This window comes from Camelus ferus, chromosome X (assembly GCF_009834535.1).
Source record: "Camelus ferus isolate YT-003-E chromosome X, BCGSAC_Cfer_1.0, whole genome shotgun sequence".
NCBI classification, from domain to species: Eukaryota; Metazoa; Chordata; class Mammalia; order Artiodactyla; family Camelidae; genus Camelus; species Camelus ferus.
In genome coordinates, this window is record NC_045732.1 from 96,968,662 (window position 1) to 96,996,141 (window position 27,480).

General features: G+C 38.0%; 1 protein-coding gene across 1 annotated transcript; it reads right to left on the bottom strand.

Annotated features, from left to right (window-relative positions):
* Positions 1-22,558: 22,558 nt before the first annotated feature.
* Positions 22,559-26,007, bottom strand: LOC102520815 (DDB1- and CUL4-associated factor 12-like protein 2). Its single transcript, XM_006194483.2, has one exon. It carries the CDS (start codon positions 25,870-25,872, stop codon positions 24,478-24,480), a length of 1,395 nt encoding a protein of 464 aa, XP_006194545.2. The 5' UTR covers positions 25,873-26,007; the 3' UTR covers positions 22,559-24,477.
* Positions 26,008-27,480: the final 1,473 nt, after the last annotated feature.

The following is a 27,480-nucleotide window of genomic DNA, read 5'->3' on the forward strand; positions in this document are numbered from 1 at the left end:
AAATATATGACTGTAAAGTCCTGAAGTTCTTAAATTATATGTGAAATGCTATCTTATTTGAAGACAGACTATGATAAGTTGAGATGCACATCACAATCCCCAAACAGACACTTAAATGAAACAAAGTAGAATAGCTATTAAGTAAAGAATGGAGATAAAATGGAATATTTAAAACAATACTCAATTGCCCTCAATAAATGCAGGAACTGATAGAAATTAGTGAACAAATAAGATCTGGACAAACAGAAAAACATAGGAAAATGGTAGATTTAAAGCCAATATAAAATTTACATTAAACATAAAATATCAAAACGCTCAAATTAAAAGACAGAGATTATAAAACTGGTTTAAAAAGCAGGATCTCACTTTATATTGTATAGCGAAAACTCACTTTAAACATAAAGATTGCTGATTGGTCAGAAGTAAAATGATACAAGACATACCGTGCAAACTATTGTAACACAGCTGGATTGGCTATATTAATGTCAGACAGAGTAAACCTCAGGACAATAAATAATCCCAGAGGTTAAGAGGAGCATTTTATGAGTATAGTAGTTCAATTCATTAAGAAGAGCTAATAGTCCTAAATGTGTATTTATATAAAAATGGAGCTTCATAATACATGAAACAGAAAAATTGACAGAAAGGGCTTGTCCTGCCAATATCCTGAATGAGCAAGGAAATGGATTCTCCCTTAGAGCCTCCAGAAAGGAACACAGCTCTGAGAACCCCTTGATTTTGGCCTGGTAAGACTCATGTCATGTTTCTGAGCCACAGACGGTAAGATAATAAATTTGTGTAGTTCCAAGCTCCTAAGTCTGCGGGAATTTGTTACAGCAACAATAGAACATGAACACAGGAAACAATGGTACTTTCAACAAATGGTGCTGGAACAACTGGTATCTTTATGTAAAATTTGTATAAACCTCAAATTTTGCCTTATGCCATACAGAAAAATTAATGTAAAATGAATCAAAAACCTAAAGATAAGAGATAAGATGATAATATTTATAGGAAAAAAAATTAACATATTTCTCTCAACTAGAAGTAGCCAATGACTTCTTATATAGGACACAAGAGGCAGGAACTATTAAGAAACAAACAAACAAAAAAACCCAAATGATAAATTGAACTTCATTTAAAAAAAAAATTCTGCTCTTTGAAAGACACTATTAGTAAAATTAAAAAGGAAAAATATGTATTGGGAGAAAATATTTGAAGAACATGTATCTAGCCCAGGACTTATATATATAAAGGATACCTCCAAACCAATAATGAATTTTGAATGTCATCTCATAAATGAAGAAATACAAATGATTAATAAGCACACAAATAAACGCTCAACATTATTAGTCACAAAGAAAATAAGGACTTAGAATTTAAGTGCACAGGGGCATAAGGAGACTTTTAGGGTGTTGGAAATGTTTCTTGTCTTGATTTTAGTAGTGGTTATATGGTTTTATACATATCAAAATTCCTCCAAGTATAGTTTTAGAATAAAGCTGATTTAAAATATGATTTACATGACAGAGAACAAACAATAACAATGACAGACCCTTAAATGATACTCTGAAGTTTATTAGCAAATTCTAAGTGCCTAATTTTGCCTTTCAAGTAACTGCCCAATTTTGCCCAAACCCACATTTCCACACTTCTCTCCTGCCACTGACCTGCATACACCAAAAGTGATTTCCAAGTGTCCAGGAAAATATGATTGTTTATTGTTCTGATATTTTCTATCTTCTTTCCTTTTTTTCCCCAGACTCTTAGTTTTTGCATCTGATATCCTTTCTCTTAACTCCATTAAATCTTACTTGCACAACCCGCATTGTTTTCTTAAATGTCAGCTTCCCTGTGCCACCTTTCCTGAATCCTCCCTTTATATGTACTTCCCTTAATCTGCCCAAAACTTTGTTTTGTATTAAATTTGCTTATGTAAATCTTATTAGAATTAAGACATATTTTGCTATCCATCACTGTACCTTGTCTGCTTTATTGCATATAATAGTACCTTGTCTGCTTTATTGCATATATTATATAATGCATATAGTAATAAATGATGAATGCATGAACAAATGAATATGACTATAAAAAGGCGTACGAGGCAAAGAAAATAAGGGACAAAAGTGTTCACTGGGTCAACAAAATTTGCAGTTAAATATAATTTTTCTCTCCTACTTTTTGTTACAATTTGCAAGATGTAACTAAAAAATTTAGTCAAGCAGACATGAACATATCAAGTACAAATTGATGATTGTCACAATCCAAAAGAATAGCTTTCAAATAATGAGCAAATCTCCTGGAAAATATGGTGGCACATTGGCAACTATCTGCCTCGGAAAATTAACTGGCCTTTTAAGTATCCAAAATTCTTTTATCTATTTCGTGCTGAAATCGGGACTGCTGCATGATGCTATCATATATCGTTACATTTGGTCATTCTCCACTTCTCAGAGTTAAATACTGTTACTATATTGCTTCTTCTCTCACCCCACATCCTCCTTCACAAATCCATTATGTTTGGAAGGTCTTTGACATTTTCAATAAGTCTTTTTGCAAAGCTGAATGTTGAAACTATTTTATTGTTGCCATTGATAAAGTATCTTCCCTATTTCATTAAAAATTAAATGAAGACCCATGGGGTCTAAAGAAAATGGATTTCCATTTTCTCTCTTTGCTCTTAAGAATGATTTATGAAGTACAAATACATTCATAAACTGAGATACCATACCCTAGGGAAAATAGCTAGAATTTATTCCGTTGTTAGTGGTTCACATTATAAAATGGTCTCTACCCAATTTACATGGTGAATTTAAGTCATATTTAACCACATCACGTCATCCCAGATGATGAGAAAAAGGAAAAGCAAACTTGTGTTTGTTATCCAGATCAAAAACTGGAGAGTAATTTAGACTCATGTGTCTGTTTTACATGGCTGGATCTAAAAGTATATCACCACAACTAAGTTCCGTTCATTAAAGGGTATTTATTCTGAGGAACAACATTCTTCCTGCTGTATTTTCAAATGACTTGAGCTATTTATTCAGCTTATGTTTTCACAGAATGACACAGAAAATAACAGCATCACCGAATTCAGGTTGGTTTTTAATCTGTATTTATTGTACCAATCAGAAAAACCACAGCCTGGATTCTTTTTTAAAATTTTCAAATGTATCTGTATCAATTTATGGTCATCCTGCCCTTGAATTTTCCATTGGCTACAGCCTCATGATGCCCTAAATATTGTAGGAGGGTGGGCATGCTTTTTCACATCATCCAGAAGTAATTCAGCAATAATCTAAAATAGCTGGTACAGCTCTCACTGTGATTACCAAAAATTTAGAGAAAACCTTTAACAAAAGCAGAGACCATCTAACAAATTGGTACAATTATCAGCATGAGCAGCCAAGGGGGAAGCTGCATTTGAATAAAATAGGCCTTTGATTTTCCAGCCTCCTTCTATTCCATGCCCTTGCTCAAGGTCATTCTCCAGATTAAAATCCTTCTTTGGTTTGTCATTGCCTGTAAGTAGGGTTTGCTTGGGGCAATTCCAGCTTATACCTGTAGTCCTGGCATTATCATTAATAGTTCCACCTTTCAATCTTAGAAGTGTTCCAGTTTAGATGATATATTTATATGGTCAGCCTATCCATAGGATAGACTCTCCAACACAATTTATGAATTTCTTTGTAGTCTGGCCCCAGGCTGTACTTCCCTCTCTATCTCTTCTACTTGTACTTTACCCTCCAGACACATACAACTATTTATTCTAAACCCTGAAACCCCCCTGCATCACTATACCTTTATATTCTTATACAGATAGTTCTTTCTGCCTGAACTGCCCTTCCTCTGCCTTTTTCATATAATGATTTTTTATTCATTCTTAGAGGCACAAACATCAAGCCCTCTGGGACGGCTTACCTAATTACTCTAGGCTAAGAATGAGAAAACAGTTTCAACTTGTTTTGTTACAAATGGATTGTTAAACCATATCTCAGTTCAGTGAGAAATTGCCTGGAGCCATTAGCAAAGGAGTTCTGCCACAGGCAAGGGAGTAGAATGTGGCAAGTGAGCTTGCTACTTACTCACTGTTCCTGCCCTAAACAGTGTTTGATGCCCCCTGCTCTGTGGTTTGGGGCACTGAATTTATTTATGTATTTTATATCACTGAGCTAGGCAGAATTCTCAGCTAGCCCTCAAGATTTCAACTCTCCAGTGTCTGTGCCTTGTATAATCCTCTTCCCTTCAATGTGGACAGGGCCTGAGAATTTGAGGGGATATTAGGGCACTAGCTATTTAAATAATCAGTTAATCAAAAGGAATATTATCCTGCATGGCTGACCTAATCATAGGAGCCTTTAAAGGACTCTGAGCCTTTCCTGAAGTCAGAGAGATTTGAAGCATAAGAGTGTGGAAGGCCTGTAGAAGATGCCACACTATGTTACAAGGACCCTGGAGTGGCCTCTAGCAGCTGAGAGTGATCCTAGCTGACAGCAAGAAAGAAAACAGATCTGAGTCCCACAGTTGCGATGAATTTAACTTTTCCAACACCCTGAATGATTTTTGAAAAGGATCCTGAGCTCCAGATGAAAACCTAGTTCAACCAACACCTTGATTTTAGCCTAGTAGATAAATTCCTGTTCCCTGATCAGAGGACCCAGCTAAGCTGCGCCTGCACTTCTGACCTACAGAACTAGGAAATGAGAAGTGGATGTGTACCAAGTAACTAGGTTTGTGGTAATTTGTTACATAACAATAGTAAATAAATACAATCACTTAACACTAATTAACATTTACTTTTATTTAGCAATTTTTTAGTTTTAAAAAATAATTGATTAGCAATAATTGCTGTGAATTTCTTGAGGACAGGGACTATGCTTCATTTTATTATACTTTATGCCTATCAGAGTATGTGTATAAATGAATAGTTATCAAACAAATGAATGACAGTGCCTATTTTCCTCTTGCCACTTAAGACCCCATGACACAGCTAACCACACAGGTCGTTACACCAGATAATGCCCACATCCTAGATTTGTCCCTCCTACTTTTTCCCCTATCCAAATTTACCTGCTGGCAAGTTCTGGTTATTAGAAACCCATTCTCTGCTTTTCATATCAATAGCTGCTACCCTTTCTGAATTGAGTTTTGGAGAGAGAATTAAAATTAAGCACATATGCCCTAAGGCATTCCTTGTGTGTAATGAAGTAACTATACTTGTGCACCTAGAATGGTTTTAATTCCATACCATCTTTGGGAAAATTTAGAAAAGAATCACTCAAATAATTTTTTTCAGTGTTTTATGTTTTAGATGAGGAACCCATTCACTCTAAGCATGAATGGCTTTATGTGTTATCCCTCCTATTACCAATTTTTTTTTAAAATCAATGATTTTTGAGACTATTTCCAATGAAATTAACATATTAAAATTATGTCAAGCACCTTGCACAGTCACCCATAAACTATCTTGGAATAGCACTCAGAATTCTTCAAATAATTGTACATAGTCCATTTCTAGAACCAGCAGAAAGTCCCAGACCTTTACATCCAAAATTACATATTAAATCAATTCAACAACCCTTTCCACTTTATGAATGCTGATATTTGCACATATTTTTGCAAAATTTTAATTACTTCTTTAAGATATAGAAGTAGACATGATGTGATGTATATTGCAAAATTGTCTTCCAAAAAGGTGGCAAAAATTTAACTCATTGATGATGTACAGGAAGGTGATCATTTTCTGTATTCTGGTCAAAAATGTTCAACTTAGAGAGCAAAATCATTAAGATGGTGAAATAGGTGATTCCTGACTTCAGTCTCCCTCAAAAGACCAACTAGCAACTATCCATAGACAAGATAGAATTGTGAAAACCTTAGAACATGAGGGTGAGGCAGACCCCTTGGCAAACAAAGAGAAGGGTCTCATTAGAAGGATGCAAGGAGCCCAGGCCAGCACAGCTCCACACTGGGCCTAAGATTTCTCCAGTAAGAAAAAGAGCTCAAGGTGGACATTCAGCTTCCTCAGCATTACAGGACACTTCCTAGGAGAACCATTTGGTTTTCATCTCACAGAGATCTCTTGGGGAATCTATAGAACTGGATTACTGGGGATCAGATAGAAACAGAGAAAAGGGGCAGGGATTACAGCAACAGTGCTCAGATCTTGGCAGGCCATGTTCCTGCAGATGGTGGCCCCCAAGCAGAGAATGCAGACAGTGGCTTGGCCCATTTGCAGAGCTTACTTGGTGGCCTTGTCTGACCAGGGAGCTCACTAGGCAGTTATGCCTAGTTTGGGTCCCCAGCCAACATATCATACTGGCAGTGGAGCACATTCTATAGTCCTTCTTAGGTAGGGAAGCAAGCTCACTGTCCCACCCAACTGCTTAACATAGCCTCTGGTCTGCCCCTCCAGGAAACCTGGCCACAGATGTCTGGTAGCTGTGGAGCACACTCTGTGACCCACCTGGACAGTTAACCCTTCCCAACTGTTGAGCATAGCCTCCAGTCCTGCTCAACCAGGAAGCCAAGCCAGAGTACCAGGGCAGCAGCAGAGCCCATACTCTGGCCCTGCCTCACAACAGAGGATAGCCTATGGCCTTGCCCAATTTCTGAGCAAAGCCTGCAGACTTGCCCAGACAGGGATCCCAGCCAGTGACCCAGTCCAGTCATCGTAGCCTGTGGCCCCATTCAACCAGGTAAACTGGACCATGACCCCACTCAACTGCGAATATACCTTCAGCAGGGTATAGCTGATGACACTGTCTTGTCAAGGAGCCTTGCCAGCAACCTTGTCTAACAACAGAACACAACTAGCAGCCTGCCAGACTGTGGAACCCAATCTGTGGTTCTGCCCAACTTTGGGCACAGCCTGTGACCCTGTTTGATCACAGTGTACAGTCAGTGGCACCATCTGGTGAACAGCCTGAGGCTCTACCCAGCCAGGAAAAATTGCAGAGCCCAGACTACAACCCTGCCCGATCATGGAGTCCAACCAGCAGCAATGCCCTAGCACAGAACAGTCTGTGACCCTATTCAACCAGAGGTGATTATGGAGCCTAGCTAGTGGCCTCACCTGAACATGGAGCTTAGCCAGCAGCCCCACCCAGCCATGGAGACCAGCCAGTCTTCCTGCTTAAATGTGGTTCCCTGCCAGAAGGTATACCCAACTGAAGATCTCAGCCAGCAACAACCACTCCCCATCAAACTTAGACCAGGAGCAGTCACCTTGGTCACCTACAAACCCTGACAGCTAGCCCTGCTTGCCCACAGATGATACAAGCTGAGCCATCCAAAATCCCAAACTGACAGGTCTTTCTCTGCTGAAAGTAATCTATAAGAGATTTGATTACTCAAATGTGCAGATATCAATGAGTGGATACAAGGATCATGAAGAATCAGGTATGCATGATACCACCAAAGGAAACTTATAAAACTCCAATAACTGATCCTAAAGAAATGGAGATCTATGAACTGTCTGACAGAGAGTTCAGAGTAATTATCTAAAAATTCACTGAACTACAAGGACACACATACAACTAAACAAAATTAGGAAAACAATGTGTGAGCAAATTAAGTTCAATTTGTTTGAAAAGAAATAGAAACCATCCCCCCCAAAAAAAACCCAAACAGAAATCACAGAGCTGAAGAATACAATGACTGAAGAACTCAATATAGAGCTTTAATAGTAGACTCCACCAAGCAGAACAAATCAATGAAGTCAAAAACAAGTCATTTGAAATTATCCAGTTAGAGGAACAAAAGAAAGAATAAGAAAAAGTGAAGCAATTATGAGAAAGACTTATGGGATACCGTTAAAGAAAACAAATGCACATTATAGGAATCCCAGAAGGAGAAGAGAGAGAAAGGAACAGAAAGTCTATTTAAAGAAATAATGGCTGAAAACTTCATAAACTTTGGGAGAAAAGTGGAAATACAGATTCATGAGGTCCAAAACTCCCCAAATAGGTTAAACCAAAAAAAGGGCTACAATGATACACACTGTAATTAGGTTTTCAAAAGTAAAAGACAAAGAGAGAACATTTCACACTTGTTAGAATGGCTATTATAAAACTGACAAGAGATAACATGTGCTGGCAAGGTTGTGGAGAAATAGAACTCTTGTGTACCATTGGTGGCAGTGTAAGTTGGTACAGCCACTATGGAAAACAGTATGGAAGTTCTTCAAAATTTAAAAATAAAACCACCATATGATCCATAATCCCATATATATATATATATATATATATATATATATATATATATAAACATAAAAACAGGATCTCAAAGAGATAGCTGCACCCTTTTGTTCATGGTAGCATTATTTACAATGGCCAAGACATGGAAACAACTGAGGTGTCCATCAGTGGAGATATCTATATATAGATAGATAGATATATACTATCTATCTATCTATCTATCTATCTATCTATCTAGAGAGAATACTATTCAGCCATAAAAAAGAAAACCCTAACATTTGCAACAGCATTGTTGGACTTTGAGGGCATTATACTATGTGAAATAAGTAAGACATAGAAAGACAAATTGTGTATGATCTCATTTATATTTGGAATCGAAAAAACCCAAACTCATAGAAATAGAGAATAGAATGGTGATTACCAGGAGCTGGCATAGGTGAAATAGATGTTGGTCAGAGGGTACAAACTTCTAGTTATAAGACGAATGAGCTCTGAGGATCTAATGTGTAACATGGTGATTATAGTTAACAATACTGTATGGTATACTTGAAAGTTGCTAAGAGAATAAATCTTAAAAGTTTTCAGCACACAAAAATTGGTAACTATATGTGATAATGGATGGGATGTGTTAACTGATCTTACTGTGATAATCATTTTGCAATATATACATGTATCAAGTCATCACATTAGACACCTTAAACTTCCACAATGCTATATGTCAATTATATTTCAATAAACCTGGAAAAATAAATAAAAGTTTTGAAAACTAAAAAAGTAAAGATAGAAAACAAAACAAAATATTCACTAATGTGTTTGGCACAAGGCACTAGCTCATTATTTTCTATTTATTGATTTATTAATGAGGATAGATACTTTTTCATATTCTAATTATAATTTGTTTCTTTTGTTAATGCCATTACCTACACTTTGGTAATTTTTCAATTATGGTTTGGGGTTTCTTTGTTTTGAAAGAGTTCTTTACTTATTGGTAATATTCACTGTTGAATATTTTGCTATATTAATTTTCTATTTCTGTGCAATATTTCACCACAAGATTAGTAGCTTAAAACAAGACACATTTATTGACTGACAGTTTCCACGGAGTCTCTTGCAAAGTCAAGCCTGGGCATGACTTAGCTGGGACCTCAGATAAGGGTCTCACAAAGCTGCAATCCAGTTATCAGCAAGTCTGCATTCCTTTCTGGAGTTTGGGGTCCTCTCAGAGCTCACCTGATTGTTGGCTGAATTCAGTTCTATACAGTTGTAGACTGAAGCCCTTAGTTCCTAGAGACTGTCCATAATTCCCTGTCACTTGGTTCTCTCCATAGGCAGTTCTTATCATAGCAGCTTATTTTTTCAAGACTAGCAGAAAGTTGCTTGCTCTACAGTATGTTATGACTGAGCCTTGTGTATATAATGTGACTTAATCATAAGAGTGACAAGCCATCACCTTTATTATAAGTATAACCTAATCAGGAGTGAGATCTGCCATTACCTTTGCCATATTTTATTGGTTACAAAAAGTCACAGGCTCCGCCTTCACTTAAGAGAGGGGATTATACCAGAGCATGACTCAGTGAAGGTCACCTAATAGTATATCTGCTATATTTGCATTTTCACAGATTACCATTTTCTTTCTATAATTTATGTATGATATTTTCTTTGTTGTTTTTTCTCTTTGATATTATATTTTAAAAGAATTCTCCCACTTTGAAATGATATAAATATTCACCATTTTCCATGAAGTGTTTTGTTGCACTTCTCATACTGAAATATTTTTACTGAACTCTCTAATAATAATAGCTAATGTTTGCATAGAATGTAACCCTAGAGTTAAGCAGTCTTTTAAAATAGTTCTTAATTAAACATTTTATTTTAAGAAGAGTGCAGCTTTAAGAGGTAGTTCAGAGAGTTCCCATCTGCTCTTTACCCAGTTTGTCCCTATGGTAACATCTTGCATATATACACTATAATATCACACCTGGAATAATACAGAATAAGAATCTCTCATGTTACCCTTTTGTAGTGATACTCATTTCTCTCCCACCCACCTCTCATTTTCTTAACTCCTGGCAGCCATTAAGCTGTTCACTTCTCTAATGTTGCCATTTCAAAAGTATTATATAAGTAGAATCATACAGTAGACAATCTTTTTAGGATAGGCTTTTTCACTCAGCACAATTCTCTGAATCCATCATTCATTCATTTTTATTGTCACGTATTCCATGTATTGCAATTTATTTAACGATTCACCCACTGAAGGACACTGGGCTGTTTTTTTTTTTTTCTTCCAATTTTTGACTATTACGAATAAGGTTGCTATAAGCATTCATGTGCAGATTTTTGTATCAACGTAGGTCTTCATTTTGGGGGGGACGAATGTCTAGTCATGCAATTGCTAGGTCGTGTGGTGGTGCATGTTTAGTTTTGTAAGAAACTGCCTGATTGATCTCCAAATTGACTGAACCATTTTATGTTCCCACCAGCAGAGTTATCCAATTGGTGCATCCTTGCCACCATTTGATGTTGTCACTGTTTTTTATTTTTAGCCATTATGTTAAGTGTGTCGTGATACTCATTGTGTTTTTAATTTGCATTTCCTGATGGTTAATGGTATTGAGCAGCTTTTCCTGTGGCTATTTAACAACTGTATATCTTCAGTAAAATGTCTCTTCCTGTCTTTTGCCTATATTCTAATCAGACTGTTTATTTTTTATACCTTTGAGTTTTGAGAGTTCTTTGAAAATTTTAGATACTAGTCTTTTGTCAGATATATCATTTACAAATATTTTCTCCAGCGTTAGCTTATCTTTTCAGCTTCTTAACAGGATCTTTCACAGAGCAAATTTTTAGAATTTTGATTAAAACCAATTTATCGATTTTTTAATTTATGGAGTGTGCTTTTGGTGTCAAATCTAAGAACTCTATCCATATCTCTATAGTCAAGATTTTCTCCTCTGTGTTTTGCTAAATGTTTTCTGGTTTTTCATTTTACACTTCCATGATCCATTTTCAATTAATTTTTGTGTACGGTGTGAGACTTAAGTATTTCACTTTTTTGAGAAATTGAAAATGGTATTGTATTTTAAGTTTTGGTGTCTACATGTTCATTGCTAGCATGTAGAAATACAATTATTTTTGCATGTTTTAATATATCCTACGATCTTGCTGAAATCATGTGTTCTTTGATTTCTGTGTGTGTGGATTCCCTGGGATTTTCTGTATAGACAGTCAGATATTATCTACAAATAAGGGAAACTTATTCTTCCTTTATGATTCATGTTTGTTTGTTTGTTTATTTATTTGCTTTCTTGCACTAAGACTTTCATCACTATGTTAAGTGACAATTCTGAGAGAGGACATCCTTGAATTGTCCATGAACTTAGGATAAAGATTTTTCACTATTATGTATAATGTTAGATGTAGTCTTTTTGTGGATAGTCTTAATCAAATGAAGATGTTTCCCTCTATTCCTGTTTTTTCTGTAATTATTTATCATGAATGAGTACTGAATTTTATCAAATGCTTTTTCTGCATTGCTTGATATGATCATGTGACTTTTTTTCTTTAGACTTTTAATATGATGGATTACATTAATTGATTTTTGAATGTTTAACTAGCTTTGCCTACATGGTCATGGTGAATAATTCTTTGTATATACTGTCGAATTCTGTTTGCTAATATTTGTTAAGGTCTTCTGCATCTATATTCACAAGGGATAGTGGTGGTCTGTAGTTTTCTTGTATTTGCTTTGGTTTTGCTATCAGTGTATTACTAGTTTCATAAAATAAATTGGGAATTGGTGTTAATTCTTTTTTAAACATTTTGTAGATTTCTCTGGTAAAACCACCTGGACCTAGAGATCTTTTGGGGGGAAGGGGGGCAGAGTTTTTAAATTACCAATTAAAATTTATTAAAAAGTACAGGGCTATTAAAATTGTATATTTCAGATTAAGTAATGTGGTAGTTTTTGTTTTTCAAGGAAAAGGTTGTTTTCACCTAATTTGTCAAATTTATCTTTGAAGAGTTGTTTGTAGTTTTTTCCCTTATCATCCTTTGATGTCTTTAGGGTCTGTATTGATATCATTTGTTTTACTTCTGATTGATGATTTGTATCTTTGCTCTATGTTATTCTTGCTAGAGGTTTGCCGATTTTATTGAACTTTTCAAAGAATCAGATCTTTAGTTTCATTGATTTCCTGTATTGTTTTCCCATTTTCAATCCCATTGGTTTTTAAAAATCTTTATTATATTCTTTCTTCTGCTTTCTTTGGGCCTATTTTGCTCTTCTTTTCCTAGATTTTTGAGATGGGAACTTAGATTATTGATTTGAGACATTTCTTCTTTTCTAACATACACATTTAATGCTATAAAATTCCATCTCAGTACTGCTTTAGCTGCTTCCTACAAATTTTGATATTTTTATTTTAATGTACAGTTGACCCTTGAACGACACAGATTTGAACTGTGCAATTCCACTTATACATAGATTTTTTTCAATAGTAAATACTACAGTACTATATGGTCTGCAGTTGGTTGAATGCGCAGATGTGGAACCAAGATATGGAGGAACCATGTATACAGAGGGCCAATTATAAGTTACGTGCAGATTTTCGACTACCTGGAGGGTTAGTGTCCCTAACCCCCATGTTGTTCAAGGATCTATTTTATTATCCTATGAGACTTCCTCTTTGACACATGCATTATTTAAATATATGTTGTTTAGTTTCCAAGTGTTTGGAAATTTTCCTAATATCATTACATTATTGAATTTAGTTTGACTTCATTATGTTCTAAGAATACAATCTATTATATGATTTCAAATTTTTATATTTATTAAATTCCCTTTTTTTGTCTGAGGATATGGTCTATCTTGTATATATTGTATGGAAACATATAAAAAATATGTATTCTGCTGTTGTTGGGTAGAGTATTCCATAAATGTCAATTAGATCCTGTTAGATTCTACTTAGATATTCTATCAATTGTCAAGACAAAGGTGCTAAAGTATTGTGGATTTATCTATTTCTTCTTTCAATTTTATCAGCTTTGTCTCCTATAATTTGCAGTTCTGTTGTTTGGTGCATACACATTTAGAGTTTCTATGCCTCCTCTTTTACATGATGTCATCTTGTGTCTTTGGCAATTTTCTTTGTGCTGAAGTTGACTTTATCTGATAGTAATATAGCCAATGCTGCTTTCCTTTGATTAAACTTTGCATTGTATATATATTTTTTTTTTTAATTTTTTTTTTTTACATTCAACTTGCCTATATTATATTCAGAGTGAGTTTCTTGTAGACAGAATATAGTTGGGTTAGGCTTTGTAAATCCATTGTGATAATCTCTGTGTTTCAGTTAGATCATATACATTTAATATAATTATTTTAGACCTTAAGTCTGCCATTATATTCTTTTGATTTATGCCTTTGTTCTCTCCATTTTTTGTTTGACTCTTTTTCTTTTCCCGCCTGTGGGTTTTCTGAACATTTTTCACAGCTCCATTTTGATTCATTCATAGTACTTTTGAGTATCAAAAACTCAATAAGACATGGTCTCTGCCCTTGAGGGAGTCATAGTGAACAGCAGTATTTCTCAACCCTGTATAAACATCAGAATAACCTGTTGATATATATATAGATGATAGATAATAGATATTATATAGATTATATAGATTGATATTATATATTATATAATATCTAGATATATTATATCTATCTGTCCTTCTATCTATCTTCCTATATCCTACATAGAGATTCTAATTTTGTGGGACTAAGTTAGGATCCAGGTTCTGATGTTTAAAACTACCACAATTTGATTTTTTTCTTGTCCTTTTTTATAACAGCTTTATTTAGATATAATTCATATATTATAAAATTCATAATTTTGAAGTGTCATTGGTTGATAGTATATTTGCAGAGTTTTGCAACAGTCAGAGCTATCTACTTTCTACCTCTATGGATTTGCTTATTCTGGACCTTTCCCATAAATAATGTTGCTACAAACATTCTTGTACAAATTTTGTGTGGATCCAAAGTTTGATTCTGATATCCTACTGAAACTGTGAACCAATAATCTAGAATAGCACTATTATAATCTTCTGCATTAATGGAAATAGTGCGTAGTGGCGACATCCAAAGCAGTAGCTGCTGGCCAAATATTACTATTAACCACTTGTAGGAACTGTGGTGAAATTTTAATTTTATTTCTTTTTAATTAATTTTTATTTTGTTAGCCACATGTCACTAATGGCTACCATACTGGACAGCATAGAATAGGACCTGGATTTAGGAAGATAAATATTCACAATAAAATATGGATTTGTAAAGAATGAGGATGTAGACAGGGGACAAGAGAGAAAATAATTTTAAAATTCCACTTTGAGAAGATGAGGGTCAGAACTAGGCCAATAGTAGCAGAGATAACCTGAAGAGAAGAAAATCCAAGAGACATCTTAGACTAGACATGGACAGATTGATGATTTAGGGGAATGGAGAGGGAGGAGTCCAGGAGGACTTTAGCCCTGCTGTATGTCTAGGCCTCACCTTGATATGTGTATATACTTTTAAGTTTGTTTGTTAACGTTTGGCAACATATAGGCATTCCCTTTAAACTCTGTCAATATTCAGTTAATTAAAATCTGAAATTCATTGGTAGAAAAGTATACTCACTACAAATTTGAAAACATTAACAGTTACCATTACAATTTTCATGACTGCCATTCTTAGTTTTTTCATTTGACTAGAAATTTCAATATTTATTTTGACGCAGAAAAATACACTTAACAGGCAGTGCTTGTGCTATTATTATATTGAAGAAATAACCAAGGAAAAATCTGCAACTTTTACTTCCAAGGTGAACTTGTATTCTACGAAGGTCTTCATATCACTATTGTCCAAAAATGGACATTCTTCTATTTTTATATTTGCAAAGCATATCAGGAACTTTGGTAGCAATTAATTCTAGACACTAGAAGCATAAGTTTTTGTTGTATTATGTGTATATTTTGTTATTTTAAAAATTAAAAGTTAGGAAATACATTTAAAATGACCACTATAAAAATATCTTGATCCTTAAAAATGAAAGTGTTTTACTATATGATATTTAACTGATAGACCTACACAATTTTATTATTCGTTAATCCTACTCTTGGCCATATATTCTATAGGTGCATGCTAATAATAAGAGATGAACAAATTGTCATATTTATTTATCATTTTCTCTTTCTTTCTAATAAATGACCTTAGGAAAAGCTTAATTGGTAGTATAGGTTCTGAAAGGTAGTCACTTCCCTCATCTGATTTCCCGTAAGCACTGCATAATGCACAGTACACACTTTGTACCTTGATATGTGACATTTACAGTGCCAGGACTAATTGCTATTATCTGAGCAGCAGCTCAAAATATTGAGGTAAACTTAAGGCTTGGCTGGTACATAGATTTGAAGTTTTGAGATTTTTAAAAAATGTTTACATATTCTCAAAGAATGGTAGTGCCAAGTTATCGTTCATTACTGAATACTCATACCAGCTAAATTGGAAAAAATACAACAACAATAACAGATGCTGTGGGTGACTGTAGTGCTCTGCCATTAGTTTGACTTGTGTTTTTCATTTTGAGACTGGGTGACTCACTCACAGAGAGTTATAAAGTAAAACAAAGAAGATTCAAGATTTTAATAAGACATTACCTTGAGCTCTTCACATTGAAGATAGTTTATCTCTGTCTGAATGCAAGTGTTTCTGTATGTGAACACTCACACAAAGATAGAGACCCCAATAAACAAGCATCTTCATCTTTGCAGGTGAAGATGAAATACTGGCTACAACCTGTGTATATAGATGTGACACAAAGATCATTATTCTATTAAGATCTTGAAGGTCAAATATATGTCTCTATATAATGCTCCTTCTCAGCAGAAGGTTCTGATCCTACCATGATGTCTCTGCTCTTTTGCTTAGGGGAAGTTGCCTTTTAAAAAGAGAATTATTTAATCCATGATCTTAGTTGTATATTTTATTCTATAGGGGATATTTATTTGGTTTTTCAGAACAATGTTATATTCTCAGGTTGACAAATTCAAAAACAGCTACATGGGCTGGGTGAGGAAGATTATTACTGTTATTCAGTTGGTGGTTTGGTCCACATTAGTCTAAATCACTGGTTTGAATGATTCTTACTGAATCAACACATCTATTTATAGCTATATCAACCAGCTATTATGATGTGTGTCAATATCATGACTAATTACTGGGTAAAAACTAGTAAAAAGCAAGACAAATGAGCAAGTTTATATATTATATCTCCCTTTTGCTTTATATTTCCAGTGCTAAATATTTGTGATATTTGATTGAAGACTCTTGCATTGATTACAACCCTTTCTAAGTGAAAGTGTCTAGATTTCAGAAGACCTCTGATTAACCGTAGGGAAGTATGTGTAGTGAGTATGTTCCCATGTGTTAGTGCTCAAGTCCTAATATTGAGAATAAAAAAAAGACTTTATGACTTATATAGACACAATACAATTTTTAAAGTTCTTTGTGATTTTTTTTCTCCTAGACCCTTATAAATAATAAAACTAAGTCCCATTTTTTGTCAGAGATTAGATTAATGTCATGTAGGACTGGCCTTATTATCAGTTAAGGAAATCAGAGGTGGGAATGGATTAAAGCGTTATAGCAATTACTGAGAATATACCATGGTCTATTCCAAAGCTAAAATTCACCCCCCCCCATTATTATAGTTGGGAATGTGGAACTAGAGAAGATAAATGGAAATTTAGATGTCAAGACTAAAACTAAAATTATGGTCATATAATGAGAGATGTTTGGGGGAAATTAACATCAAAAAAAATTGAAAGTTTCTAGTGTTACAGGTTCTTCAAATTAGCCTCTGGCTATGAATTACACACATATATGTATATGTACATCTATATTATAGTACAGTATAATTATTATTATCACATATTATAATTTTAACCAGGAAAGGGTAAAATACAACACAGAATCTTGAAATTGGTAAGTGCTGGGCCATGTCTTCTCTTTGCTCCACATCTGGATCAGGAACATTTACATCACTATTCTGCAGACACGGTGAGGTAGTGCCTATGTAACTCTCACACCACTTGTCTAATATCGACTAGTTTGAGGAGATGAGGAGAAATAAATAGAAAACCACAGTCTGTCAGGTGTTAATGGGACGAAGGGTCCCCTGGTCAATTTTGAGACACACCAAAATCACTATCCTTTTCGTAGAGAATGCAGTTGATCACTATTGCAATTCTTCTGGCAGGAGGCTTCCATGGACTTCCATATTACATAAAAACGAATGTGTCTTATCTTTAGCTTATTTCAGCCTCCTGCATTGAGCACCATCCATCATTTCCTTCTTCTTCTTCTCCTTCCCTACCCCAACCTGGCCTTTGAAAATGTGTTTTCACTGCTTTTTTCCCCTATGTTTACCAAAGAAAAGATGTCAGTACACACTGTTCAAACATTACATAAATTACTAAAATAAGAAGAAAGCCCCCTATTATACTATCTCTTAAAGACAGTCAACCCTTTTGTAAATATTCTTATATGTACTGTATGTTTAATCCTCTCATCTTCCTCCTCCTATTTTTAAACAAAAATGGGATTCTAATATGCCTTTGGTTTGCAATTTATTTCACCTGACCTTATCAAGGCTACCTCTCCATGTCAGTAGATAAAGAGCAAGTCCAGAATTTTAATAACTGTCTAGTATTCCATTATTTGGAGGAGAGTCTAACTAGCCAAGCCCATCCATAGACAGTCCTCCAACTGTGCTTGCCATTTCAAAAATCACTCTTGCTGTTGATGTACGCCAGAGTATGGCTTGGAACCTTTGGGAGAGATTCTCTGTGAAGACTGGCTCCCATCAAAATGGCAGCTTCTCATAGTTATATTTAGTTATATATCTATATTTCATAGAAGCTTGTGGTAACTGCTCAGCTTTATTTGTTAAAGCTTTCTATTTTCTACTATTTTCTGTTTGTTCTTCAGAAAATTGTCAAAATATCTGATCTGATAATGGTACTCTTTCTTTTTATAGCACTAATACGGAATTATTCAATTTAAATAGTCTTTACTGTCACTTCTATAAGATCCTTAGAAGGAGGTTCTGTCATTTTGAACCAGAAGCTCCACTGAATTTTCAAACGGACTAGTTTTGCATCTAGCCAACATCACGTTCGATTTCCCTCCTTCTCTTTTACCCACTTTTACCTTCTCTTTTACCCAGTATATTATCTACACAGCAGCCAGGTTTCCTTTTAAAGCATAAATTCTGTGTTCAAAACCCTCCCTGGCTTTTCAACTCATTCAGACTAAAGTCCAGGTTTCTTTAATTGTTTGCAGATCTCTGCAAGATGTTGTTCCCCAGTACCTCGCTGACCCTACTCCTTTTTTTCACACACTCTGCTTCAACCACACTTGTCTCCCTTCTGCTCTTCTAACATACCTGGCATGGTCCCACAGAAAGGGAGAAAATATTTGCAAATCATATATCTCATAAGGGGTTAATATCCAAAATATATAAAGAACTCATACAATTCGATAGCAAAAAAATCCAATTAAAAAATGGGCAGAGGTTCTTTTTTTCCTTTATTTTTTTTTTACTTTTTTTTATTGAGTTATAGTCATTTTATAATGTTGTTAATTTCCAGTGTAGAGTGCAATTTTTCAGTTATACATGAACATACATATATTCATTGTCACATTCTTTTTCCAGAGGTTCTGAACAGACATTTTTCTGAAGAAGACATACAGATGACCAACAGGTACATGAAACATCACTAATCACTAAGCATCATCTCAAAATCACTAGTCATCAGGTAAATGCAAATCAAAACCACAATAAGGTATAAGGTATCACGTTACACTTGATAGAATAGCTGTTACCAAAAAGACAAGAAATAACAAGTGTTGGTGAGGATGTGGAGAAAAGGAAACCCTTGTGCATTGTTGAAGGGAATGTAAATTGGTGCAGCTGCTGTGGAAAACACTATGGAAGTTCCTTTAAAAATTAAAAATGGAACTACCACATGATCCAGAAATTCCAATTCTTGATATTCTTCCAATGAAAATGAAAACAGTAACTTGAAAAGATATCTGCACCCCCACATACGCTGCAGCACTATTTACAATAGGCAAAACATTGAAACAACCTAAGTGTCCATCTATGGATGACTGGATAAAGAAAATGTGAATTACACACACACAAATGCATGGGTGCATGGAATATTACTCAGCCATAAAAAAGAAGGAAATCCTGTCATTTGTGACAACATTGATGGACCTTGAGGGCATTATGCTGAGTAAAATAAGTCAGATAGAGAAAGACACATAACATATAACCTCACTTAAATGTAGATTAAAAAAAAAATGAACTCAGATACAGAGAACAGACTGGTGGCTGCCAGAGGTGGTGGGTGGGGTGGGCAAAATGTGTGAAAGGGGTCAAAAAGTACAAACTTCACTTACAAAATAAATAAGTCCTGGGACTATAATGGACAGCATGGTGACTATAGTTAGTAATACTGTATTACATATTTGAAAGTTGCTAAGAGAATAAACCTTAAAGGTTCTCATCACAAGAAAAAATATTATTAATATTGCATGTTAACTAGACTTACTGTGGTGATCACTTTGCAATATATACATATATCAAATTATTACATTTTACACCTAAAACTAATATGTTATATGTCAATTATATCTCAATAACAAATATAATTTCATCTCCCCTGGAATTCCTATCCCCTATTCTCTTTTACTATGATTTATCTATTAGCATTGATAACCATCTGACATACTACACATTTACTAGTTTATATGTTTATTGACTCTCCTTCTCAATGGACTGCAGGCCTCATCAGGGCATGGCTTGCTTGTCTTGTTCACCATAGTATCTCTTCGCACCTGGCACAGTGCCCATATATGGTAAGTGCTGGAGAAATATTTGCTGTATGAGTAAATACATGAAAATAGGAAAGTATTGATTTTTTATATATTAATTTCAAAGCTGAACATCTTAGTAAATTGTTTCATTGTTCCTAACATATTTTTCAGTTTGCTCTTTTGGATTTCTTTTTTTTTAATAGTCATATCATCTGCAAATAATTATAACTTCTTTCTCTTCCAAGAGTTATACCTTTTATTTTCTTATCTTTTTAAACTGCTGTATCCAGAATTTTTTAAATAATATTAAATAGTGGTGGTGATATTTTAGAAGCCTTGTTTTGTTCCTTATTTTCATAGGAATTCCTCTATGAGAATTCTAGAGGAATTCTAATAGAATTCCTCTATTTAATTCTATCTAATTTTATACCATTATAGAGGATTTTGGTTCAGGTTTGACACATAACACACACACACTCAATGATATGAAGACTATATTTACTCATACTTTACTAAGGATTTTATCAGAATTGTAGTAGGATTTTGTTAAATTCTTTATTAGAATTTATTAACATGAGCATATGTCTTCTCATTTGACCTGTTAATATGAAACATTGAAATAATAGATTCCTCAATAGTGAACACTCTTTGCATTTAAGGAACTAGCTTCACTTTGCCATGGTGTGGTTTCTTTTTAATACACTGATGGATTATATTCAGTGTTTTTAAAGGATATGTTGTATTTATCTATCTATATATGTAAAACTAGTCTTTCATTTTGTGCAGTTTTAGTCAGGTTTATTATTAATACGCTGGTCTCATATAGAAAAGAGTAAACTTCTCTCTTTGTGCTCTGAAGTGGCTCAAAATGAAATACTCCTTGACAATGTGAAATAATTTATTTGTGAGACCATCAGGCTTAGCATGCCTATGATATGTTTATAATTGTTTATGTGTGTGATTTTCTTGGCAGAAAGGGAAGGCTAATAAACAAAACAACATTCACTGTTTTCTAGGGCGAATGCTCTGTTCTTGTTTCTTATTTCTTCTTGGAAAAAAATTAGTTATTTTTATCTTCTGATAATTTTTTCACTCAGAATTTAGTTACCTGCCTAAGGAGGAAATCTTTGCCCATGATTATTTCTTTTTGCTTACTTTTAATTCTTTGTATTTGTGACTGTGATGCCAAGGGAAGGAACACCCTCATCTGGACACCTGTTTTGTCCTTTAGTAGCCTGGGAAAAGTGGCAGAGACCTGCCCCTGTGGCACTGAGGCAAGAACTCACACTGTGACGTCCTGCTTTGTGACTAGAGTGTGACTTTCCACTCTCCAAGAAGGTACCAGCATTTGACCAGTGAAAAAGCTTATTATTGGGCCAGTGTGAGATCTGGGAGAAAAACCGCCCTTTGTGACTTGAGGTAGAGACTCAAAAGTTATTATAATTATAAAGTCATTAGAAATATTTTGTTGTCTCATGCTGATGAAGTCATGGCATTTGGGTAACACAAACGTCTTCTATTTTTTTCACCCCCACCTTTTTTTTGGGGGGGTGTGCTTTTTTATTCTGCTTGCCCCTGAAAGGGTAAGTTTCCCAGTGTTTTCCATCACTCACCTTCCCAGCAGTGAGAAATCTCATTCTGGCATATACAACCAGTTCTTCACTGGGTGTATTCTCCTGATGCCACACAGGCACCTCAAATTCAACATGTCCCCAGTCAAGACGCTCACCCCTTACGTGTATCCTCTATGCCTATATTCGCAATATTCATTGTTGCCACTGTTCATTGACATTCAAGCCAGAGCCTTAGGGTCCACCTAAATTCTCTAGCTTTCTTCATCCTTCACATGAAATACCAAATACTGCGTGTTCATTTTATTTTCCCTTCATTTTTCTAATAACTTCCTCCCTCTTCACACTTAGCTCAAATATCCTAGTGCAGGCCCGCATCATCTCCTTCGCAGATTTTCTTTAGTAACATGTTATGCATTGAATACAAGTGAAACCAGGGTGCAGTGAACCAGGAAACCCTACTAGGTGCAGCTAAGTATCTAAAAAATGTAGTCCTTTGTAGTCCATCTGCAGATGTCTGAACCTGAACTGTAGGTGTTCTCTGCCTTTGGTTTGACAGTATTTTTATTACTTGCTCTCATTTCCTTATATTCTTGATCTCTGTTTTAGAACCTACTTGATACTCTGACCACAAATCTAATTAACTCAGCCACGGTGGCTTAGAAAGAAATAATCAAGATCAAGTGGATATCTGATTGGCAAAGAGCACAGAATTTGATGACACACTGTTGGAAAGAGTGTGGTGAAGCAAGCGTGCATACACTATTCATGGGAGGTTAAGTTGGTAGGACCTCTATGGAGAATACTTTGGCAATGGCTATTAAATATAAAATTGACCAAGCAATTCCATTTCTAGGAATTTATTCTTCAGATATAGTTATATATGTGCACAAAGATGTTTGCAACTAAGTAATCACTGCAGAATACTTTATAGTAGGAGAAAATAAGAACCAACATAAATGCTCATCGAAAGTGTAATGAAGAAATAAAATATGTCCCAGCCATATTTTAGGGAATACTATACAATTAGAATGGATTAGGTAGGTATGTATGAGAAACGATCTTTAAGATTTTGTGATAAAAAAGGCACAAATATGTAAAGCAAAGCATGTGCTATCATTTGTATAACAATTGCATACACACATACAGATATGCTTATACATGTGTAGACTATCTCCAGATGGATCAGACACAAGATGTACTGTTTGTGACCAACGGGCAGGAGGTCAGGGATCTTGACGTATAAGACTTTTCACTGTACACCTTAGGTAAAGTATGATTTGGGGGGTCATGTGCACATATTATTTAATTTAAATTAAAATAAAAACAAAAGACCAAGTGGGAAGTCTTGATAGATGTAGTTTAAAATATTTGAAATATCTGCACATGTAAAATGGTATCACATGGGAAGCAACATCTATACATACACACACAGTGATATGTGAGTAGGTAGTTATAAGCACAATATGTTTGTTTGTGTGAATGAAAAAGTTTGTTAAATCGTCTTAAAAAAAGGAAAAGACACCTAACTCTCCTAACCTATAGCAAGTATATTTAGATAAACTATTCAAGATGTTATTGACTCTTTTAACCCCTGGTAATAGCATAAGTTTGCTTTTCAAAAGCAAATGTACAGAGTAGTATTTCAGCTTCAGTTTCTCTCCTGGAAGATTTTGACTTTGATAAACATATTCCTATAAGGACAATTAATTAAAAAAATAAAGTGTATATTTAAGCACTCAAAAACTTTAGCCTAGCACTTAATTGCTAAAATGCTGAACATGTTTTATTTTTTCTGCGGTACATCACATACTCAATCCAGATAAAAGACTTACCTATGTATACAATAAAAAATTGTCAACAACACCTACATTGAGCACAACAGCCAGCCTTTGTCTGTAAATGGCTGCCTGGATAGTGTTACCTGATCTGTAAAGAAATGTTTACTCCAAAAAGTAACTCCTTGATTATCCTGCCAGATATAGGCCAGTTTTGGTTAGCTCTGAAAATCTGTAGCATAAATGCTACTCAAGAAAGCAGGCCATAATATAGCAGATGTAAACAAGAAGGCTGAACGTCTTGGGGTACTGATACTAAGTTTTTACTAAATAATCAAAACTGTGATTAATAGGATGAATATCATTGTAAGATTTCTCAACCAAGAGAACACATTTTAAAGTATTTTATGCACCAACAATATACAAACAACAAACACTGAGTTTCCAACATCCAAATGAAATGTGCGCCCAAATGGTGGCAATCTAGAACTTGAAAAGCATTTTCTAATTGGAGCAAGGCTATAAACCTGCTCTGTTATATGGTGGGTAGTTCCTCAGATCAACCCCAAAGACACTTTTTAGCACACATTTTCCAGAAATACAATACATCTGAATTGTGTGAAAGACCTAAACAAACTAATGAAATATTGATAAACCTAAAGTACTGAATCGTAGTTGGAACCATGACTGCATTAGCCCAGAGAATGAGCAAATGTAAATCACTCAAAGAGATAACACAATTAAGGATTAGCCAAAAATTTTTGACCACCACGCAAAAAGGATGGTGGTGTTGGAGGAGATGCAGAAAAATCTTAAAGACAAGTTGTGATTGCCCAAGAGACCACTTCTGCTTTTTCTCTCTCTCTGCCTAATATACTAAGCAGAGGTAGAGGTAAGCTGGGCACTTTCCACCTGGAAGAGAAAAGCCACACAGAGTCAAAAGCACACGCACAGAGCGAAAGAGGAAAGTGAGGGGGGCCTGGGCACTTTGAGGACACGGCGGGCGACCATCCTCAGCTCCAGAGGCCTGCATAGTTCCCGTGGAGGCCAGAAGGGAGAGGCCCCCCCGCGACGAAGAGCTTCATCTCGGGCCAGTTGTAGCAGTGGGTGTACAGCGCGTTGGGGAACTCGCCGATGCCACCGAAGTAGTTCACCCACAGGTCGTCGTGGTTGAGCCAGCCTCTGCCACACGTGAGCTTGAGCTTCCTCCCTGCGAGCCCTGGAGAGGAGGGCGGGCTGGCCGAGGCCCTCTCCTCCAGGAACTTCTGGGCGCGGATGTCGTAGAAGAGCAGGGAGCCCTGGCCCGTGCCCACGGTGATGATGTGCTGGTAGAAGCTCAGCGAGCGCACACCCGTGCCGCCCTCTCGGGAGCACAGGGGCCGGATGTTCTGCTGGCGCTGCCGCGGATCCAAGAAGGAGACGTGGGACTGGGAGCCCACCGCGAACAGGGACAACTCATCGCAGTAGGTCAGGCACACGTTCTCTCGGCAGTAAGGCAGCCTGATGGACAGCAGCCTGGACAGGGTGCTCCGGGCTTTCCACAGGTGGAAGTAGCCGTCCAGGGACACGGCTCCCAGCTCCTGGTTCTTGCCGCTGAAGGCCAGGGCCCGCACCTTGCGGTTGCCGGGGTTGGTGCTGGCTCTGGGGATGGCCTCCACGTCCCTCGGACGGATGTGGGCGTACACGGGGAGCCCCGCGTCGTTGTGCCAGGCGATGCTGCCCCTGAACACGTCGGGGTCCATCCTCCAGAGCGCCACGGTGCCGTCGCGGGAGCCGCTCACGGCCACCGTGTCGCTCATCCAGGCGATGGCGAAGATCCAGTCCTTGTGGCCGTGCCGATCGCCCAGGCACACGGGGTCCAGCGTGGGCAGCTGGTAGACGGCCAGGCTATTGGGGTTCTCACCCCCCGTGGCCAGAAGCGTCTTGGAGGGATTCAGCTGGATGGCGTGGATGCCGCAGCTCGGCTGGGCCGCCGGCCCGGGCCCGCGGTCCCGCATCAGGGGGATGCGCGTGATCTGGCCCGACTGCACGTCCACCACGAAGAGCGTGTTGCACTTGGTGCCGCACACCACCTGCCTGGCGTTCAGCCACTGCGACGCGAACACCTTGTTGAGGGTGCCCAGCGCCAGCTCGCGCTCCCGCAGCAGCTCGGGCAGCTTCTGCACCGCGTAGCCGCGCAGCTCGCCCTCGAAGCCCGGGAGCCCCGCGCGGCCCCGCGCGCCCACCTCGCGGCCCTTCAGGTAGTGCAGCAGCGAACGCCGCGCCGCCGGCCGCTTCTGCTTCTTGGGCGGCAGCGGCCCGTCTCCGTCCGCTGCCGCCGCCGCCGAGCCCTGCGACGACGAGCTCGCGGCGGTCGCCTCGAGCGCGGGCGCTTTCCGCTTCCTGCTACCTGTTTGCTGCGGGGACATCGTGGGCGGCGGGCGGGCGGCGCGGCGGCGGTGGCGGCGCGTGGCCCCCGTGTTGGCCGTGGCGGCGGCGGGGACAGTGGCGTCGGCCAGGGGCCCTTGGCGGTCACGGAGCGCAGAGTCGACCGAGTCCAGGGCGCGGCGACGGCAACGGAGGCGAGGGCGGCGGAGTCGAGCGAGAAGAGGCGGCCGGCAGAAGCGGAGCGCCGGTGGCGCGCGGCGGCGAGGGCGGCGGCGGCGCGATCGAGGCGAGGGCGGGAAGTGCGGCCGGCAGCCCGGCGAGAGCGAAGTCGGTGTGGGACGAGGACGACGCGGGGGGCCCGAGAGGGAGGGGGCGGAGGCGACGGGAGGAGTCGGCGTGGAGCGGGCGTGGGGTGCCGGGTAGCACAAGCCGGGCTGGGAGGGGTCGGAGCGGGGGCGGGAGGTGGAGGTTGGAGCCCGCGGTGGAGAGACTCACCCAGGACCGGCGCTCCAGGATCCCCAAGCCGTCTCCGTGCGGACCCATCTAGTGCGCCTGCCCAAGCTCCCTGAAACCCTACTTAAGGACAGCAATCAACTAGCCTTCTTAAAATCTTTACTTAAATAATTCTGAAAGTTAAAATACAGTCAACTATAAGACTAGAAGGAGCTCTGACAGTTATCTGTCGAAGAAACAAAAGTACACTTGGTGCAACCTTGGTAGATTGCTACAATTAGTGAACTTGACGGGGGGTAGTGAACTTTGCCTCTGCCAAACACACCCTCTCCATTAGGTCTGTCCTGCAGCCCCTCCTGTCTCAGCGCCTCTACTGGTGTCTGTTATAAATTTTCAACCAATTTTTAAAACCACTTCCCCCCTCCCCCCCCCGCTGGTATTTATCAAATTGAGTCCTCTCTCCTCCTGTACCAGAATCCTTAAGGGGTGCGTTCCAATTGTAGTTCCCAGGCACCGCTTCCCGCTAGGGTGGGGTTAGGACTCTGGTCAAAGGCGAAGCCTCAGGATTGGAGATGGCTGGCTGCATTGAGGATGGGGTGAGGGCTGATGGGGTAAGAGAAGGGTGTGCAGGGTGTTGAATTCTCTTGAACCTCAGAGCCTTCAGGTGGTGGAGCTGACTGGAAGAGGTCTAGGAGATGGATACCTCTTCCTCTGCTTCTGTGAGTGAAGATTTAGTCCTCACTGTCAATCTCAGGAGGAGCCCTAGGAGCCTGGGCAGAGCCCTATCACTCGTGAGAGGCCCCCTGGGACGTGGGGACAGGGCCATGAAGGATGCGCAGGATTTCCATAAAGAAAAGATAGTGAAGAACTTTCCAGAAGGATGTAACCAGAAAGAATGGTGGAGAGTAGGAATTCGAGAGTGGTTTTAGCAGTCTCAGGATTTTGGATGGTCCATATATGGCTCTGCAGCCTCAGAGCAGCCAGTGCAGTGGTAAGCCCACATCCAGGCATGCTCAGTTACACAGGAATACAAGTGGCTGGTGACTGATACCAACTCTGCATACACCCCAATCCTTTGCTGCAAAACCATGTTTGCTCAGTTGGTGCATGTGGGGAGGACAGGTGAATTAACATTTCTGATCAGTCACAGGAGAACATGGGAGTTACTTTGTTGCTGCTTTTACCTCCCTCCTCCC